Raw genomic sequence first — 17,938 nt, 5'->3', positions numbered from 1 at the left:
ATGATGATGATGATGATGATGATGATGATGATGTGAATGAGTTATTATTGTTCAATGATGATTGATGATTGCACTCATGCAGCCACACACACTTGTGCTGCTGTTTTGTCTTCAGATGGGAATTTCCCTGGAGCCACAAATCAAAGATGCGCACGCGCACACACACACACACACACACACACACACACACACACACACACACACATACACACGCACACACACACACACATGCACACAGCACACAATAGGCCATTGAAATATTTCAGCACAGTAATGCCTGGATGATGACACAGACAGAGCGTGCTGATACAGTATAGATGAACTCACTTGGCACAGTACCTTGTGTTGCCATGGCAACTATGTAAGGCCCTTTTGACAAGGCAGGAGGGTCAGGAGAAAGTGTGATTGTGCTGTGGCTGGTGTGTGAGTGTGTGTGTGTGTGTGTGTGTGTGTGTGTGTGTGTGTGTGTGTGTGTTTTTGAAGGTGAACTTTGTTGCTCTCTTTCCTCAATCAATGCTACAGTGATGAATGGTGGTGCTGCATGTCAGGATACATGATGAAACTAAAACCTGAGTGTTTTCAAACAGGAGTGTGTGTCTAGGAGCAGACAGGCTAGAGCTGCTGGTCTGGTGGAGGATAATGACCTACAAAACTTCTGAAACCAAGATGAATTTTCTCAAGAGTTTATATGGTTTGATTCTGAGCCTCTTCACAGTCCAGGGTGAGTACGATTTTCAGTTTTGTGAACAATGATTCTTCGCCCCTGTAAATGTTGGATTCTGATTCTTCTTTTTGTTTTTATTTGTCACTCAGTTAAACTTTTCCGTTCCCTCATTTAAAGTCATAAGAGATTTCAATAATGTTAGATGAACAATTTGACATTGTTTGAAGTCATTTGCCTTCTGGCAGGAAGATAGCAGCTTGTTAGCTTAGCTAGAGACCTGCTACGCTATGAAAGTACTCACATCTAAAAGCATCTCCAAAGGTTATCAAGAGAAGTGCATTGCTTTCACCTGAGAAAGAAATCCCTCTTTTTCCTGAATAAATTAAAAACTTTTTCATTGGGAGAAAAAACCAAACAAATTTGACCTTGTTTTACTTAATTAACAGCATATACAAACATAGTACATACACACATACATGCATAGTACATGCATACATACATACATACATAAAAAAGTACATCCATGCATAGTACATGCATACACACAGTACATCCATCCATACATACATACATAAATAGTACATATATGTAGAAATACATAGGACATACATACATACATACATACATACATACGTACGTACATACATAAATAGTAGATGCATGCATACATACATATATAAAGGCTGCTCACCTTCTTTTCCATCCCACTGGGGGAATGGATGAGTGTTCCAGGTTTGCATTTCTGGAGGGATCTAATTTACCAAATAATGTCAGCTAACAGTTCACTTGACCAAAAGCATGTCTTATTCCCTCAGAAAACATTTTCCCCCTCAGGTAGATGCAGTATGCTTCACTTCTAATCAAAGAACACATTATAGCTCAGTGTTTAATTGTCAGACTGGCTATTTTTCCCATTAGCAAAACACATGCTATCTGTAGCTTTATTTTTTACCTTACAAAAGGTATAATTGGATTAAACCTTTCATCTCTCTCTAATAAGACAGTTAGTATGGTGCTTTTTTCAAAAATATCAAATTATTCCTTTACACTGCTTTCCCCTATGTCAGTTGTCAAGAGAATAGCTGGTGAATACTCATCAAGAGTTGCAAAACATATTTGGCCCCAGGGTCACAGGAAGGAATGAATTCATCTTTACTGTTGCTGTCATATCATCTACTGTATAGCTATTGAACAGTAGTTGAGTTGTTACATAACAGGAAAGGTAAGCCCCTGTCCTGGGTTATCCTGGAGCCGAGACTGGTGACATGAAGAGGTCATGTTATCTTGGATTACCTGCATTATGCAGTGCACTCCCATGAGATGGAAAACCACAGATTGTTTGGCCGGGTCAGTAGGCTGGAGGGGGGGATTAGGTGGGACCCGCTCTTTATGGCTGTATTTGTTCAGTGAGGACTTTTTATGTTTATGAGACACATTAAGAGAGAGTGAAATCCATACCTTGGTTCGTGTTCTGTAAGTCGGTATGTTGCAGTTTTAAAGGACCTTTGTGTAGAATCTAGTCACATAGTCACATCTAGTGGTGAAAGTGCACATTGTGAGTGCACATTGTGATACACACACACACACACACACACACACACACACACACACACACACACACACACATCAATATTTGGCTTCTTAAACTTCCCAAAAACAAAAAACCGGTAACCACTTATTCTAAATACGATTAAGAGTAAACAAACTATTTTGATAGTCAAAGGAAAATGTATCACTTTGTTAACCTAAGAAAATACAGTTAGCATGTATGAAATAATCATCCAGTCTTTAGTGATTTTAAGAAGATAAAGTTCAAATCGCATCTTCATCCAACCCAGCAGTTCCTTCTCCTCCAAATCATGTGTGTGTCTCCATAATATCTCTGTTGCTGTATTAGCAGGTGGGCCGGCGAGTCATGAGATTGTCCTGGTGGAAGAAAGATCAGACTATGGAGCCGCTTTGCAAACATATTCAGTGGCAAAAATAGTGCAAAACAAGTAGTTCCATTATAATAGAGTAGAACCCTGTGAGTTTGTTTTTTTCAAATTTTAATTTGAGAACATGCAGCTGAAATAACTTTCAACTAGCAACAAGCTGATGCAACCATAAATGCACGGAGAGAATCAGGTACAGTGTTGCTGGCGGGGCCTTTTTCATTGCTGTAAAAGTCACTCAGTGGTGCATGAAACCATCATGGTTTAACTTCCTCTTTTGCAGCATAACTTGTGTTATTTGAGTATGTATGCTGCTACGATTAAAACAGGCCCAACATTAAGTTATTCTTGCAAATTTTTGATGTTTGATGAATTTTGAATCAGTGCATGCATAAACCTATTTTTGATTAGAATACTGCTATTTATTTGTTATGATAGAATAGAACATATCACAGCTCCTCCTCCCATCTTTGTCTGTTTCAGGCCGTGGGCTCATGCAGGACCGTATTGTCGGGGGTTACGCTGCTGCGCCAAACTCCATCAGATACATTGTGTCACTACAGAGCACCAGGGGCCAACACTTCTGCGGTGGATCCCTGGTGCACAGACACTGGGTGCTGACCGCAGCTCACTGTAACATTGGGTAAGAAACTCCAGTTGTTAGTTATTCATGCTCCTGTTGGCTGAATACCTCCTTCTTCAATCGTAAAAGTATCCAGTCAAGGATTGCAACATTCACACAGTTGGTCTGTCTAGCACTCTTGCCAGTGGATTTGGTGCTTTCAAGTAATGTTTTTTGTAATGGTTTGTAATCTGATGTTTGCAAAACTAGGAACCTAATCTGTACTTTGTGTTTGGTGAGTAGGTACAAGATGCAGGATGACAAACTCAACTGGATCATCAACATGTTAAACACTGGAACAGCTCTACATTAGCTGGTCATATGATAGCTTGCTTAACATGATGACAATAGAAGTGGATGTGGCAGCACTATTTCACTGTTTGGTTTGTACACTGAAACTTAGAATTTGGCAATTTGGTCATTTGTTTTGGAATGAAAAAAATGAAAAAAATTGCAGCGCACATCTTATATGTGTGGTGCTGAGCCAAACTGTAAAAGCAGGAACAATGGAAAAAAGATGAAGGCCCGCAACTCACTTTCAATGCTCCAAAAATAATTTCAATTGGGACGACAGCAGCAAAAAACAAAACAAAACAACGTTTCGACCCAGACGGTCTTTTTCAATTTAAATACACAAAAGGAAGTGACATCCTTATATACTCAGGTATGCAGCCCCACCTGTTGACCAGGAGTAGTACCAGGGCAAAAAGACACGAATCGCAGAACACAGGAGTAATATACGTAATGAGGATGAAAAAAACCCAGTAGCATTACACTTTAAAAAGGCTCGTCACAATGTCTCATCTCTAAGATATACAGCAATGGAAAAAGTACATTCTTTTAGACGAGGAGGAGATTTGGATAATCTCCTATTAAAACAAGAACTTTAGTGGATCCATCATCTTAAAACGATGGCACCGATAGGACTTAATGAAGAGTTCGATGTAAGACCATTCCTTTAACTTGACATATTGTTGAGTATTTACTTGTTTTTCAGGAGTTCCTAGGCTGTGTGTCTGTTTGACACCATCTTGCTGTCCGTTCAGTACTGTACAGCTGGTGGTGTCTGTGGACAGGGAACCTTGTATGCTGTCATTCACTGGAGGATGTTCATTGTTGTGTGTGTTTATATAGGCGTTTTTTTAATTTTTCTATTTAAAATTTTCTGGAACAGGTGAGGTACGGTGTGGTTATTTCCTATGTGACAAGTGTAGAATGTACTTTATTTATGCCCTGATTGATATGTTGTTTGCCCTGGTACTACTCCTGGTCACCAGGTGGGGCTGCATACCTGAGTATATAAGGATGTCGCTTCCTTTTATGTATTTAACTTGAAAAAGACCGTCAGGGTCGAAATGTTTGGTTTTTTTTGCTGCTGTCGTCCCAATTAAAATTATTTTTGGAGCATTGAAAGTGAGTTGCGGGCCTTCATCTTTTTTCCACTTGTTTTGGAGCCATGTTTGTTCAAAAGGATGGATAACTAGTGAAACACCTCAGCCTGCTGACTTGTCAGTCACAAGGTATCAACATCCCCACAGCTCACCTTGCTTTGATGCATGTTACAGCCTTACCCAACGACATGGAGGAGCAGCAGTTCTACTCTGAGTCCCTCCCCAATGACTGAGCTTCTCACCCTATCTCTAAGGGAGAGCCCAGCCACTCTGTGGAAGAAACTCATTTCAGCCGCTTGTATTCGCGATCTTGTTCTTTCTGTCATTACCCAAAGCTCATGACCATAGGCGAGGGATGGAATGTAGACTGACCGGTAAATTGAGAGCCTCGCCTTTTGCCTAAGCTCCCTCTTCACCACAACAGACTGGTTTAGTACCCGCATCACTGTGGATGCTTCCCCAATCCACCTGTCTCTCTCCTGCTCCATCCTACCCTCTCTAGTGAACAAGACCCCGAGATACTTAAACTCCTCCACCTGGAGTGGGCAAGCCACCCTTTTCCAGCTGAGGACCATGGCCCCAGACTTGGAGGTGCTGATTCTCATGCCAGCCGCTTGACATTCGACTGCGAACTGACTCAGCAAGACTTGAAGGTCGTGGTTTGATGGAGCTAAGAGGACCCCATCATTTACAAAAAGCAGAGATGACATCCTCCTGTCACTATACTTGACCCTCTCCACCACCAGGCTGCGCCTAGAACCGGTGACAAAGGTCAGCCTTGGCAGAGTCCAACACTCACCAGGAACAAGTCCAGCTTCCTGCCAGCAACGCAAACCAGACTCTCATTCCTCCGATAGAAAGACTGGACAGCCCTATGTAGGGGCCATCTACCCCATGCTCCTGGATAGTTGGAACACACCCTCTGGTCTCCTTTCTTAAAGATGGGAACCACCACCCCCGTCTGCCACTCCAAAGGCCAATGTCCATGCATTGTTGCAGAGACAATCTCAGAGCCTTGAGATACTCAGGGCAGATCTCATCCACCCTTAGAGCTCTGCCACCGCGGAGTGGCTCACAACAGCCGCCTCAACAATGGCAGAGTGGAACATGGTCCATTCAGACTCAGTGTCCCCCACTGCCCCCGGGATGCGGGCAAAGCTCTGCCAGAGGTAGGAGTTGAATATCATCCTGACAGGTTCTTCTGCCAGGCATTCCCAGCAAAACCTCACTACTCGTTTGGGCCTACAAGGTCTGCGCGGCGTCTTCCCCTGCCACCTGATCCAACTCACCACTAGATGGTGATCAGTTGAAAGCTCAGCGCCTCTCCTCACCCGTGTCCAGAACGTACGGTCGCAGGTCAAATGATACGACTATAAAATCAATCATAGACCTACGACCAAAGATGTCCTGGTGCCACATGCACCGATGGACATCCTTATGTTCGAACATGGTGTTAGTTATAGACAACTTGCACAGAAGTCCAATAACTGCACACCACCCGGGTTCAGGTCGGGCCTGCCGTTTCTTTCAATCCCCAGGCACTCGCCAACAGGCCTCTCCCCTGGGCCTGGCTCCAGGGCGGGGCCCCAGTGCCATGCTGGGCTGGGTATACAAACTCACAGTTGTCTCTTCCATGAAGGGTCTTTTGAACCGTTCTTTGTCTGGCCCTTCGCCTAGGACCAGTCTGCCAGTCGGTTCCAGGAGGAGTAAACCTTACAATGTCATCTGAAAATCTTCTGTAGCCTGCCCAAAACTTTTGGTTGGTTTAGTTTCTGCTGCAGGTAGATGGTTTCAGGCCCTTATTTGCAAGAGCACTACAAAAATGTACCTTAATTTATATCCCACAGTTACGCTTTATGTTTAATTCCAAATCAACCAATTATTTATAAAATGGTCTTCATGTTGAACTGGAAAATATTTGAAATGAGTGAGTGACACCATGAGCACATTGAGGAAACATGTACTGAGGAAATAAACTAAGACTTCAGGCTTTCAGACCTTGTCTTGAAACCAGTGGAGGTGTCCCCTGCTGGCTATTAGAGAGAATGCAGCTGTAAGGTCTCAAATTAGGAGTCCATTCTCAATCCACCTCTATTATGCTGTCTATGAGCTGACAGGAGGTTCTAGCTCACAGCGTCACAGAGCTTATTAATCAGTTTTTCTTTTACTGTTCTATTCCCCCATCATGAATCAGAAATGTGGCTTGACTTTTGTGTTTGAATGTTGCCTCAGGTAAGGTTCAAACTTAGGTACTTGTGCAAGTTGTGACAGCTGTTCTTCCAGGGTACTCGGTAGAAGTCACTGTGTACAAGCTATGATGTTATATTATAAGCAGATGGTCCCAACAGATGCCTAAAAGCAAACATCCTCTGGGTTACAGGGGAGGTGATATGATGCCACTTGATCATTATGCACATTAAACCTATATAAGGTCCTCTGGGAAGTCAAACAGCACACAGATGCTGTCTCTTCTGATGACCTTGACTCATCAGTGGAGTGTGTGTGTGTGTGTGTGTGTGTGTGTGTGTGTGTGTGTGTGTGTGTCTGTGTATTTGCCCCAGTCCTGTTTCCACACAGTACACCATTGTTCCTTTACAGAGAAACACTTCTGTTCACATATGAATCTCCCCTCTCATCAATTTCACCTTCTATAATCTGTTTCAGTAATATGATTGTTAAATAGCACGATCATTGCAGTTTGTGTCATTTTTTCTCCTTAATTTTCTCACCCTGAAGTGGTCAGTGATGAAAAAAATCTCAAGATTTTCATGCTACATGAGTTGAAAATTGTGTTGAAATATGTGTTATTCCTCAGGGCAGAGCACATGATGATAGTGGCCGGTGACTACATCCTAAATACCTTTGAGGGTACAGAGCAGTACGCTAAACCCTACATGCTGGTCAGCCATCCCCTCTACAACAGGAGCAGCAATGATGCTGACATCATGCTCATTAAGGTACAGAAGCAACATAGCTAACAATTTATCAAGACACTGAAGAACATATTTTTCTCCCAGTACTGATTTGCCATCATGTGTCATTTCACACGCATATTTATGAAATCTCACATTATTGAAAGTATTAATAATAATCAGGTGGATAGTACAGTGGTTAAGTCAACAGACAAGGTCATCAAGGGGGGACATCCAGTATAAGGGTCCTTAGGCAAGACCCCTAATGCTGCACTGTCCTACCTCAGAGCATGAGTGATACAAATAACAGAGCTGATGACCTAAGAAGGAAGATCGTGAACCAACAAGAATCCTGGAACCTCCGAATACAGCTGAGTTGTTGAGTACCCTCAGAGATCACACACACACACACACACACACACACACACACACACACACACACACACACACACACACACACACACACACACACACAAATCTCGCGTCCCATCAAGCTTAATAGCCCTGGAACAACACCCCAGATGGCAAACTTATGTACTATAAACTCACATCATACATATTACAAATTACACGGTTTGGCTCCTTAACATAGAGGGTTCTAGCAGCAATGTGGAGCTTGCCATCCATGTCAAGCAGGAACACTGCTGGCAGGGTTGTGGGATGCCGATGGTGATTAGCCAAGCCCCTGTAGCCGGTGTGAGCTGACCATCCATCCCACTTTGGATGGAGCTGCTCTCTTCTCCAGAAATATGGCATCATTTATTTAATAAAGGACAAAATCACTTTTACGAGCAAACATTTTCATGGTGTACCACTAGGAGGCACCCACCCCCGACCACCCAATAAGAAACACTGTACAAGTGGATGTGAATGCTATGCTGAATACAATACCTACAGCAAGTACAAGTACCAACAAGCTGATGCACTGTACAGCAACAGTAATACTGGAGATGCTAGGGTACAAGCTTGACATTGACACGGAGCACAGGAAACAATACCCTCTATGGAAGAGAAGGATAGAGGTCAAAATAAAGCCAACAAGGAGAAAAGTTAGCCAACTAGGAGGACTGCAGCAAGGAAATATGGTGAATAAAAGTGTGCCCCAGAAATACACAAAGCTATCCATACCAGAGGCACTTGAAACTGCCAAACAAAGGCTAACAGCTCTGACCATCTGACTGAAGGGATACATCAAGGAGGTTGAGGCCAGGAGAATAAACAAGATGTGTATTCCCAATGGCAGGGAAATGACAACCAACCAGGCCAACCAAGAGCTGAGTTGGAAACATACTGGAAGGGCATATGGGAAAGAGAAGCATCACATAACACCAATGCACAATTGCAAGTGGACCTGAGAACTGACCACAGAAACCTCCCAGAACAAGAAGCAGAAACCATCTGTATTGCAGACATCCAAGACAGAATGTCAGAGATGAAGAGCTGGACACCTACGGGCCCCACATACCAGCTGAAGAAGCTAACTGCACTCCATGAATGCTTTGCAGCGCAGATGAACCAGGTGCTAAGGGATGGGACGCACGCAGAGTGACCTTCCAGGGCAGGACGGTTCTGATCATGACGGACCCCCAGAAGGGACCCATCCCATCCAACTACCGATCAATAACCTGACTCTCCACAAAATGGAAGTTCCTGTCAGGTATCATAGCAGCTAAGATAAGTAAGCACATGGGTCAGTACATGAACAGGGCTCAGAAAAAAATTGGCACTAACACCCGAGGAGCCCAGCACGACTGGTTGACAGAGCAGTCCCCGAAGACTGTAAGAGCACACAGACCAACCTGTGCACCGCCTGGACTGATTACAAGAAAGCCTACAACTCAATGCCACACACATGGATATTAGAATGTCTGGAACTGTACAACGTCAACAGTAAACTTAGAGCCTTAATCAGAAACTCGATGGGGATGTGGAAGGCGACCCTGGAGGCCAACTCAAAGCCAGTAGCCAAAGTTATCATCAAGTCTGATCTTCACAAAGAGTGGTTACTGATTCTGAAGCAGGGCAACATTCAGCCACCTGCTCCACATGGATGACTTTAAGCTGTATGTCAGGAATGAGTGAGAAATTGACTCACTGATCCTCAGCACCAGGATCTACAGCAATAATGTAGAGATATCATTCAGATTGGATAATTGTGACGGGATGATATCAAGGAGAGGCAAGATGATCAGAACTGAAGGGGTCGACCTACCAGAAGGAAATATAGGTGACATCCAGAGGAGCTACAAGTACCTGGGGATCCCACTCCTATTGGAGGAAAATTTCTGTCCTGTCAGCTACTTGGCGCTGCTGTTCTTGTAGTCCCATGTAGCCATCTGGCTAAACCTGTTATTCTTCTGCTATTGTAGAAACAATGCTCTAGTTTATTTGTATTTCTGAAGCCAAATGTAATCGTCATGGATGCTGTGATTCAGGGGAACTTGAGGTCATGCACGTAAAACGAAACTAATTCCATAAGTAGCGGGCAGGCACATCCCTGTTAGACAGCAAATGTTCTAAAACTACTCGTATATTTTTTCAACAGCTCATCGAAACAGCCCAGGCAAGTGTATTTTAGTATCCTTTTTTTTTTTCTTCAAAAAGCCATATTGAGAGTGTAGGTTGCCACTAGCCAATCTGTTGGTTCTACGTAACGAGGCTACAGCAAGTGGAAGGGATGGAGAGTGACGTCTGAAACAGCCTCCCAGCAGCAAGCTTATCTCTGCAGTGCTGACGATGGACATGTAGTTCACATTTGAACTTTTTTGCTAAAAACAGCCAACTTGCTCTACAAAAGACCTTATTTAGAGACAAAGTAGAGTAAATGACACATAGCTGCATGGAACCATTCCGCTATGAAGAACTCAGCTGTTACTATTAAACACATGTATTAAATACATTCCTACTCAGGCTTGTTCTGTTTTTCTGTCCAGCTGCGAGCTCCCATGGTGTTGAACAAATATGTGTCGCTGGCGCCTCTCCCACGTCAGGGGACCGGTGTGGTGGAGGGCAGGGTGTGTCGGGTGTCTGGGTGGGGCTACAACAGCCCTACTGGAAGCCGTGAGCCTTTCACTCTGAGGACGGTCACGGTGCCCATTGTCTCAACTGCGAGGTGTAACAGCAGCGAGTCCTTTAATGGAAACATCACAGCGAACATGATCTGTGCTGGCTACAGGACTGGAGGGAGGGATGCTTGCAAGGTACAAAGAAAAAACACTTCTTTAATTAATGTTGAGCAATTATTTTGCAGCTGCAAGGTAAGTAGATGTTACTGCACCACTGTGGAAAAAAAGGTCATTTAATCTCTGAAAAGCCACTAAATCCATCTTGAAGTATATATTCTCAAAGGAGGGCACCTGGATCCCTGTTGTGCATTTAATAGCACAGGGTCACGTATTTCCTCAGCTCTCATTTGAGCAAAACAATAACACACTTTTGGTGCGCTCATCCTCCTGACAGTCAAAGGATACAACTCATAATGTCAGTGTTGGTTCAGTTGCAAACTTTTATTAAGCCAACATGACAGGCCACACTCAGGAATGATATTAGTTATGATGGCGGAGTGAAAAACAGCCTGAAATAGCATCAGGACTGATTTTGAGATTTGGCCATTTGTAGCCACAGACAACAGCTTGTACTGCTGACTGTTGGTATTTAAACCAAGAAGAAAATGACACGAACAACTTAATGTGTTGTATACAGGTAGGATGTAATTTTCCTCAGATAAAGACACCAATCATCAATTAAAATGTACGAGTACATATTTATTTCAGTACTTGGCAACTTAGTTCGTTAGCATCTGTAAGCAGCAACCAGATATTACATGTCACACCTTAAATAAAGATGACTACATCACCAGGTATATTTTCCTTTCCCGACCTTGATGAGGATAGAGAGAAAAGTTTCAGCAATATCTGGTGTCCAACCCTCCTGTTTTCCCCGTGTCTTTATTTGTTACTTCTACAGTGCTGTAAAGATGTCACCTGTGAATAAACTATGTGTTGTTTATTGCATCCTGTAGCGCCTTCCAAGGATATTAAAGTGAGATTACAGCAACACTTGTTCTGCTTGGCTGCTTTTTGCTGTTGTGCTCAGTACATATGTTTTGGTCCCCGTTGACCCGTGACGAGGTGACAAGCCGCTCCTTCCACTCTATATGATTGACCACCACTGCTATGAAACATGAGGTCCGGGGGAATATTTTTTTTTGCCAAACTCATAATTGTTTTTTTGATGTAGTGCAAAAAAATTCACTGTTTTCTTTTAGCTCTCAAGTTATGTGACCTCAGGACTCCAAAGCAGTGCTACGTTTCAGTCATTACCTGGAAACAGGCAATATGCAATAACAATATTTTTATTCAGAATTCACAGTTTTTTCATGTAGAGCAAAAATTTAGCTTGTTCCTATTGATGCTAAGTTATGCGGACAAGAGGGACACCAGTAGTACCTGATGTTAGGTCTTGAACTAGACTCCACAAAATACAAAACATGGACACTGATGGAAGCGGTAGTGATTGGACATAACACTCACTTCCCCTGCGTGCCCCGCGCATTAGTGCCTCACCTGTTTTCACTATATGTCTAATCAAATATCTCCTCTCTTCATCAAACTTGCAACTTGCCTCTCTTCCATAACTGATGAAGGTTGTATTCTTGTCCTTCTAGGGAGACTCTGGAGGGCCTCTGGTGTGTGGGGGGCGTTTATATGGCGTGGTGTCCTGGGGTAACGGCTGCGGTGATGCTAAGTTTCCGGGAGTCTACACAGCTGTTTCCAAATTCCGCCGCTGGATAGATCACATCATCTACAGATCGTACTCACGCTGTATCACATACTGAAGATGAGGATGAATGAAAATGATTGATGGAGCCAAAATATTAAAGCTAGTCCAGCTCAGAGGTGGTTCTTATAATACCTTAAAAACACTATAATGTTACATATATGTTGAAATACCCATTGGACATGAAGTATCATGTCTATCATCCATCCATGTTCTATACCGCTTATCTGTTAAGGGTCGTGGGGGGCTGGAGCCTATCCCAGCTGACATTGGGCGAGAGGTGGGGTTCACCCTGGTCGCCAGTCCATGGCAGGGTCATCAGGAGCAATTAGGGGTTCAGTATCTTGCTCAAAGATATTTCAACATGGTCACTGGGGGAAGTGAGGATCGAACCAGCGACCCCCTCTGAGCCATGCCAGCCCATGTCTGTCATTGTCACTGCGATGTATGAAGTTCTGAACACGCAAGTGACAGGAAGCTGTTTGTTGGATTTACAGCAGGTAATAAGCCTGTTGTCACACCAGAGAAGTGATTTACTCTGACCGTGACACTGCTGCAGCCCCCATAAATCCTCAGCTGTGGGGTTCATACTGGAGCTGTGAGAACGAGCCTTTAATGCCAATAAAGATATTCATATCTACAGCTGCTGAGTTGGGTGGAATGTTTAGAGGTTGTCGTGTGGAGTCATTTGGCTCAGAGATGAACTGTTGCCTATACACACTCACTTGCCTATTGATTAGATTCACTTAAAGAGGTGTGGATAATTAGTTCTATCTGTTGTCCACACCACTTATCCGGTTGAGGGTTGTGAGGGACTGGAGCCCATCTCAGCTATCACTGAGCGAGAGGTGGGACATCCTGGACAGGTGGTCAGTCCATCACAGGGCCGAGATATAAAGACAACCACTTACAGTTACATCAATGCTGACAGGCAATTTAGAGCCTCCAGTTAACTTAACTTGTACGTTTTTGGTCTGTTGGAGGAAGAACATGCAAACTACACATAGAAGGTCCCAGCAGGCTGTCAGATTCTAACCCAGAACCCTCCTACTGTCAGGAGACTGGGCTGTGTATGACACTGAAAATGTTTTTCACAGAGCTTGATACGTTTTGGCTCGTTCACAATAGACACGTGTTTCTAACCTTATCTCAACCCTTAACAGCTCAGGATTTAGCAGCATTTGAAACAGAATCTGGGGACTGCTGTTTATTTTGCAAATCCACTGTTACTCGAAGCGGGATCAGACCGCCGCTACACAGGCTTCGTGAAGCAGACAATCTGAACATTTGAATATTTAGCTCTCAATTAAAGATCATTTAAAATCATTTCAATAAAGTACGACTTTGAATGTTGTTTATTTAATGTTATAAAACAGTGTAGATCGTGTTAATATTATTTTTGTTCTATAAAAAATTCTGAGGCCCAGTTATCAGGGGCTTTACATCACTTCCTGTGATCAAGTACTACAGTGTCACTTATTGTGGTGTTGTGACTTAGCTTAAGTGCTTCATTGGAAGGTGGTTTGGTTTAGAGTACTTGCTCTACTTTTATCCTCTGTTTTTATTTCAATATCAAACTTTAATTTGACGTATTCTCAGAGGTGCTGCTCTCTGGCGCGCCCTCTCTCCTGGGTGGGCTACACTGGGATCTGCAGTCAAAAGGACACAACTTTTTTCCTTGGGTGAAGGTTGTTGTTCTTATACCTTACGTGTGAATTAAAATCACTATATGGCCTCGTGTTTTGAAAAAGGTATAATTGAGTTATGAAAGGGGAGTGTCTGATAAAATCAGTCAGGTCCTCGGGGAGTGGGTGTGTCATGGCTGCACCTCCTCAGGTGACAGCATATGAAAGTTGGTTCTGCTGCAGGGTCTGATATCTTGTTTCATCACCTTTCAGTTCATTGTCTGTGAAATGACATTTGGCTCCTTTGACAAAGAAATCGTCCACGTCAGCATTTAACGACCATCTATTTCTCTCTGTCCTGTTTTAAAGACCGTTCCTTTGTGCTGCCGCTCCTACCAAAGACAGATTTATATAGAATAAACAGTAAAGATAGTGGTGGGAAGGAAAATTCAACGAAAACTGGTTCCAACCTAAAGAATATCGCAGCTCCATTATTCAACGGAGCAAACCAGTTTTGATAATGGCCTCTGATCCCGAAACTTTTCACCTGATGGCCCTCAAACGCTCTGCTCTCAAACTGGGTTCTGCACAGATTCAGGGCCCCATAACAGTGTCTATTATAACCCATGAATTAATAAAGAAGTCTACAAATTTACATAATCGGAGTCTATTTAAGATTAAACTGTAATTTTTTTTCAATTTTAACATCTCAATATGTTGTTGTACCTGGATTTTATGGACCAGGGGTGTTCAAATACTGAGATCATGGGCCCCTTACGTTACAATAACCGTAAACCAATGACTCCCAAACTGGACTAGCAGGTAGACTGAAAAAAATCTGCGGTATCCCCTCAAAATCCTCCAAGAGTTTCCTGCATTCTAGAAGGACCTGCACCAGTTCGTCCCTCGATTGGCTCTCACTCCTCATACATAACTACAAAACCAAGTTTTAAAAAAGGCCATTTAGCGCTCAGTGTACTGCATGTTTTGCTCAAATATGAATAAATGCTTGAAACAACTTCCCTCTAGGCCCATGCCAGCGGCAGGCACGGTTAATGGACGCAGCACAGCGGATGAAGACGCTTTCAGCGTTGCGTCTGACATTGCTAGCATTAAGGTTAGCGGTGCTAGCCTGGATGGTGGTTCGTGAGGAATCACCCACATTGAACCTGAGCTCATGTGTTTGAGTGAAGAACGAGATGATTTATGAGGCCGAATAAAAAGCACAAAATGATCGACACTGTCATCTCTTCATGCCACGGCCTACTCAGTGTGAGCTATACTTCCTTTTTGTAGCAGACCTACAAATACGGATACATCCATCACAGAGTTGCCTTGTGTTGGAATCACTGCTGTCCAGCATCATTTTTATGTTATTTTGAGACCAGATGCTCTACTATTGAGCCCAGGCAAGCCTAACATTGATGCATTACATGAATTAGAGTTGGCCAAATACAATTATTTATTTGTTTCTGATTCTTGAAGGGAAAACAGTCAGGTTTCTTGAATTCAATTTATTTAGTTCTTAAAAACCCAGGATCAAGCAGACACGGGCTCTTTAAGGTGTCACGTACATTTAAGCTGTTCTACAAGATGTCCTGTTGATGACTGATGTTCTTTCACCACCACTCGATGAGCCCCCCCCCCCCGCCCCTGAGTACATCTGCTGTAGAATAAAACCGAGAACCAACATTATTAAATTTTTAAAAATGTGTGTATGTATATATATACATATATATATATATATATATATACACATATATATATATGTAATTTTTTTTTAGGAAATAAATGATGGGTTTCGTGTTCTCCCTGGTGTGACATCTCACCTCTCTTCTGCTCTCAGGTGGTTCTCCAGGAACTGGAGGTAAGAACATTACTGGAACTCAAGTCGCGCAACGGGGCCAAAAGTTCCAGCCCAGCCTGAGCAAGTACCGCCATCCTCTGGCCAAGTCAGTCAACAGTGAACATCTCGGACTCGTCGAGTGGTGGCGCGTAAACGGCATTTCCCCTCAAAAAACAGATCTGAACCGTGCTCCAATTTGAATAAAATCGCCATTAGTTTGATTGCGCCTACATCCCGGAGAGTGGAACCTTCTACAGCATCACGACTCCAGCTGGAAGCTTCTCTGAGTTGCACCAGAGAATCCCCGAGCAGCTCCCTCGCCAGGTCTCCCCGGAATCCGTGTTTTGCATCGCTCCTCAATTTGCATTTCTTCCTCAGATTTTCCGTGCGACGGGTTCAGCTTCTCGAAACCAGCGGGCTCAACTGTACGTGCGCCTCCATTTCCAAAGCAATACGCACAGAGGGAAAAAAAAACCCTTCTGACATTTTTGAATAATGTTGCCGAAGCTGCAGGAGCGGATGAATTGAGGACATTGACTGTTATATTTCTGTTGGGTACCTTCGGAGACAGACACGTGTCTTCGGGGTAAACAGAAAGGGCTTGATCGTCTCAGCAGATTGCATGGTTTTTATTTTTTTTAAATTTTATTTCTTTGATTGTTTGTAGCAGACGACCGTCTTCAAGCTTGGCGACGGGCTTTACATTGCAGTCGGTGCGCCTTGGTGATAAAGACGCATTTGGAGATGTCGGAAGTGCTGCCTTTCAACGAAGAAAAAATGAGTCATTATGGAAATGAAGGCGACGAGGGACACCTTTCCTTCACCTGTCGTCTTCAAGACACCAACAACTTCTTCAACGGCTCACAGAATAAACGTCCGCCCAAACTCGGACAAATAGGAAGAAGCAAACGGGGTAAATATACATTTAAGTTCAGTCGTATCATCGCTTTTGTGTGTGTGTGTGTGTGTGTGTGTGTGTGTGCGTGCGTGTGTGTGATGCGCAAACAGAAAGGTTACTAGTGGATGTCTATGTGATGGGTGGCACGCTTGTCTTGACGTGTCAGATTAGAGCAATAGTCTGTGGATGCATGTGGGATTAATGGTGCTTTAAATATTCTATTCGCATTGCAACACAAGTTGGATGCGCAATGCTGCTAAATGCCTCCTGAACGCCGCTCGCCGGAGTTGTGCTCAAACCCCCCTCCCCAAAACCAATGCTTCATGGTATTTGTGTGCTGTTTAAACCTGAAAAATTAGGCTTTTTTTTTGTAGTTGTGGTGTGTGCTGCATCCTTGATGAAACATTGATCAATGAGGCTGGCACATGCACGCACGCACGTAGATGCACATAAAGAAGTCACGCAAACGATCATCAGACATCCATGCATCTCCAAGTGTGTCTGGCACACACACACACACACACACACACACACACACACACACACACACACAACACACATAATCCCACTCATGATTTCCTCTTTGCATGTTCTCATGCCCTGATGCACACACACACGCACGCACGCACGCACGCTTACACGCCACTACAGGCTCAGATGCTCCCCTGTCTGCCTGTCAGTGATGAATTTTCAAGACGCCACACCGAGATGAGCCCTCCTCATTAACTCTCTCCCCTGTCATCCACAGTTGTGATCGAGGATGAGGCCGGCGACGACGCACTGAAAAATGGAACAGAGAAGACCCCAGCAGATGCTTAGAGCGCTCAGCTGACCACCCCACCCCCCCGCCCCTCTTACTGAAAGACACTCTTGACATTTTTTATGGCGATATTTACCAGTTTTAATCCAAAGACACTGTATATAAGCACTTTCTCTCATGTGGCAGCAAGCAGCACTTCCACACCCTCCTCTCCAAGTCAGTCATGGCCATCTGGGTGACACACACACAATGGCAGGGGCGGGAGATGGCAGCAAAGGACCCCCAGGAGGACCCCCCCCCCCCCCCCCAAAAAAAAAACAACACATACACAAACATACACACCCTCGATTACAGGGTTTCGCCATAAATTCAGAAGTGCGAGGGGGGCGAGGTGGAGGAAGGCGGGAACGCTGTCGAAATGCAGAAATCAGGGACAGGAAATGAATCTATTCTAAAACTAAAGCACACACTTCTCCTATATCTTATCAATCAAATACCATTCTTTCT

The 17,938-nt window shown here is 43.7% G+C and overlaps 2 protein-coding genes and 1 pseudogene across 6 annotated transcripts; all 3 read left to right on the top strand.

Annotated features, from left to right (window-relative positions):
- The first annotated feature begins 3,092 nt into the window (after positions 1-3,092).
- On the top strand, positions 3,093-12,769 carry LOC147267815 (trypsin). Its single transcript, XM_086200678.1, has 4 exons — positions 3,093-3,241; positions 7,427-7,568; positions 10,457-10,723; positions 12,190-12,769. Exons 1-4 carry the CDS (start codon positions 3,093-3,095, stop codon positions 12,358-12,360), a joined length of 729 nt encoding a protein of 242 aa, XP_086056804.1. The 3' UTR covers positions 12,361-12,769.
- LOC147267816 (uncharacterized) lies at positions 8,184-9,152 on the top strand (annotated as a pseudogene).
- Positions 12,770-15,887: 3,118 nt separating the features above from the next.
- Positions 15,888-17,735, top strand: camk2n1a (calcium/calmodulin dependent protein kinase II inhibitor 1a). Of its 5 annotated transcripts, none has more exons than XM_086200677.1 (3): positions 15,888-16,198; positions 16,444-16,686; positions 17,420-17,735. In XM_086200677.1, the coding sequence occupies exons 2-3, from the start codon at positions 16,518-16,520 to the stop codon at positions 17,488-17,490; spliced, it is 240 nt and encodes a 79-aa protein (XP_086056803.1). In that variant the 5' UTR covers positions 15,888-16,198; positions 16,444-16,517; the 3' UTR covers positions 17,491-17,735. The 5 variants fall into 5 exon arrangements, with proteins under 5 accessions (XP_086056803.1, XP_086056802.1, XP_086056801.1 ...); XM_086200676.1 differs by having other exon boundaries at positions 16,441-16,686; XM_086200675.1 differs by having other exon boundaries at positions 15,888-16,359.
- Positions 17,736-17,938: the final 203 nt, after the last annotated feature.

Source organism: Aulostomus chinensis, chromosome 3, assembly GCF_037954235.1.
Source record: "Aulostomus chinensis isolate RoL2024-O1b breed Wild chromosome 3, RoL_Achi_v1.0, whole genome shotgun sequence".
NCBI classification, from domain to species: Eukaryota; Metazoa; Chordata; class Actinopteri; order Syngnathiformes; family Aulostomidae; genus Aulostomus; species Aulostomus chinensis.
Note: the sequence above shows the minus strand (reverse complement) of the source record. Positions and strands in the feature narration are given on the sequence as shown.

Excerpts from the sequence above, each read along its gene's own strand:
- LOC147267815 (XM_086200678.1), top strand. The coding sequence starts at position 3,093 with ATGCAGGACCGTATTGTCGGGGGTTACGCTGCTGCGCCAAACTCCATC. Across the intron at positions 3,242-7,426 it reads GCAGCTCACTGTAACATTGG|GGCAGAGCACATGATGATAG; the intron begins GTAAGAAACTCC and ends GTTATTCCTCAG. Across the intron at positions 10,724-12,189 it reads GAGGGAGGGATGCTTGCAAG|GGAGACTCTGGAGGGCCTCT; the intron begins GTACAAAGAAAA and ends TTGTCCTTCTAG.
- camk2n1a (XM_086200677.1), top strand. The coding sequence starts at position 16,518 with ATGTCGGAAGTGCTGCCTTTCAACGAAGAAAAAATGAGTCATTATGGA. Across the intron at positions 16,687-17,419 it reads AATAGGAAGAAGCAAACGGG|TTGTGATCGAGGATGAGGCC; the intron begins GTAAATATACAT and ends TGTCATCCACAG.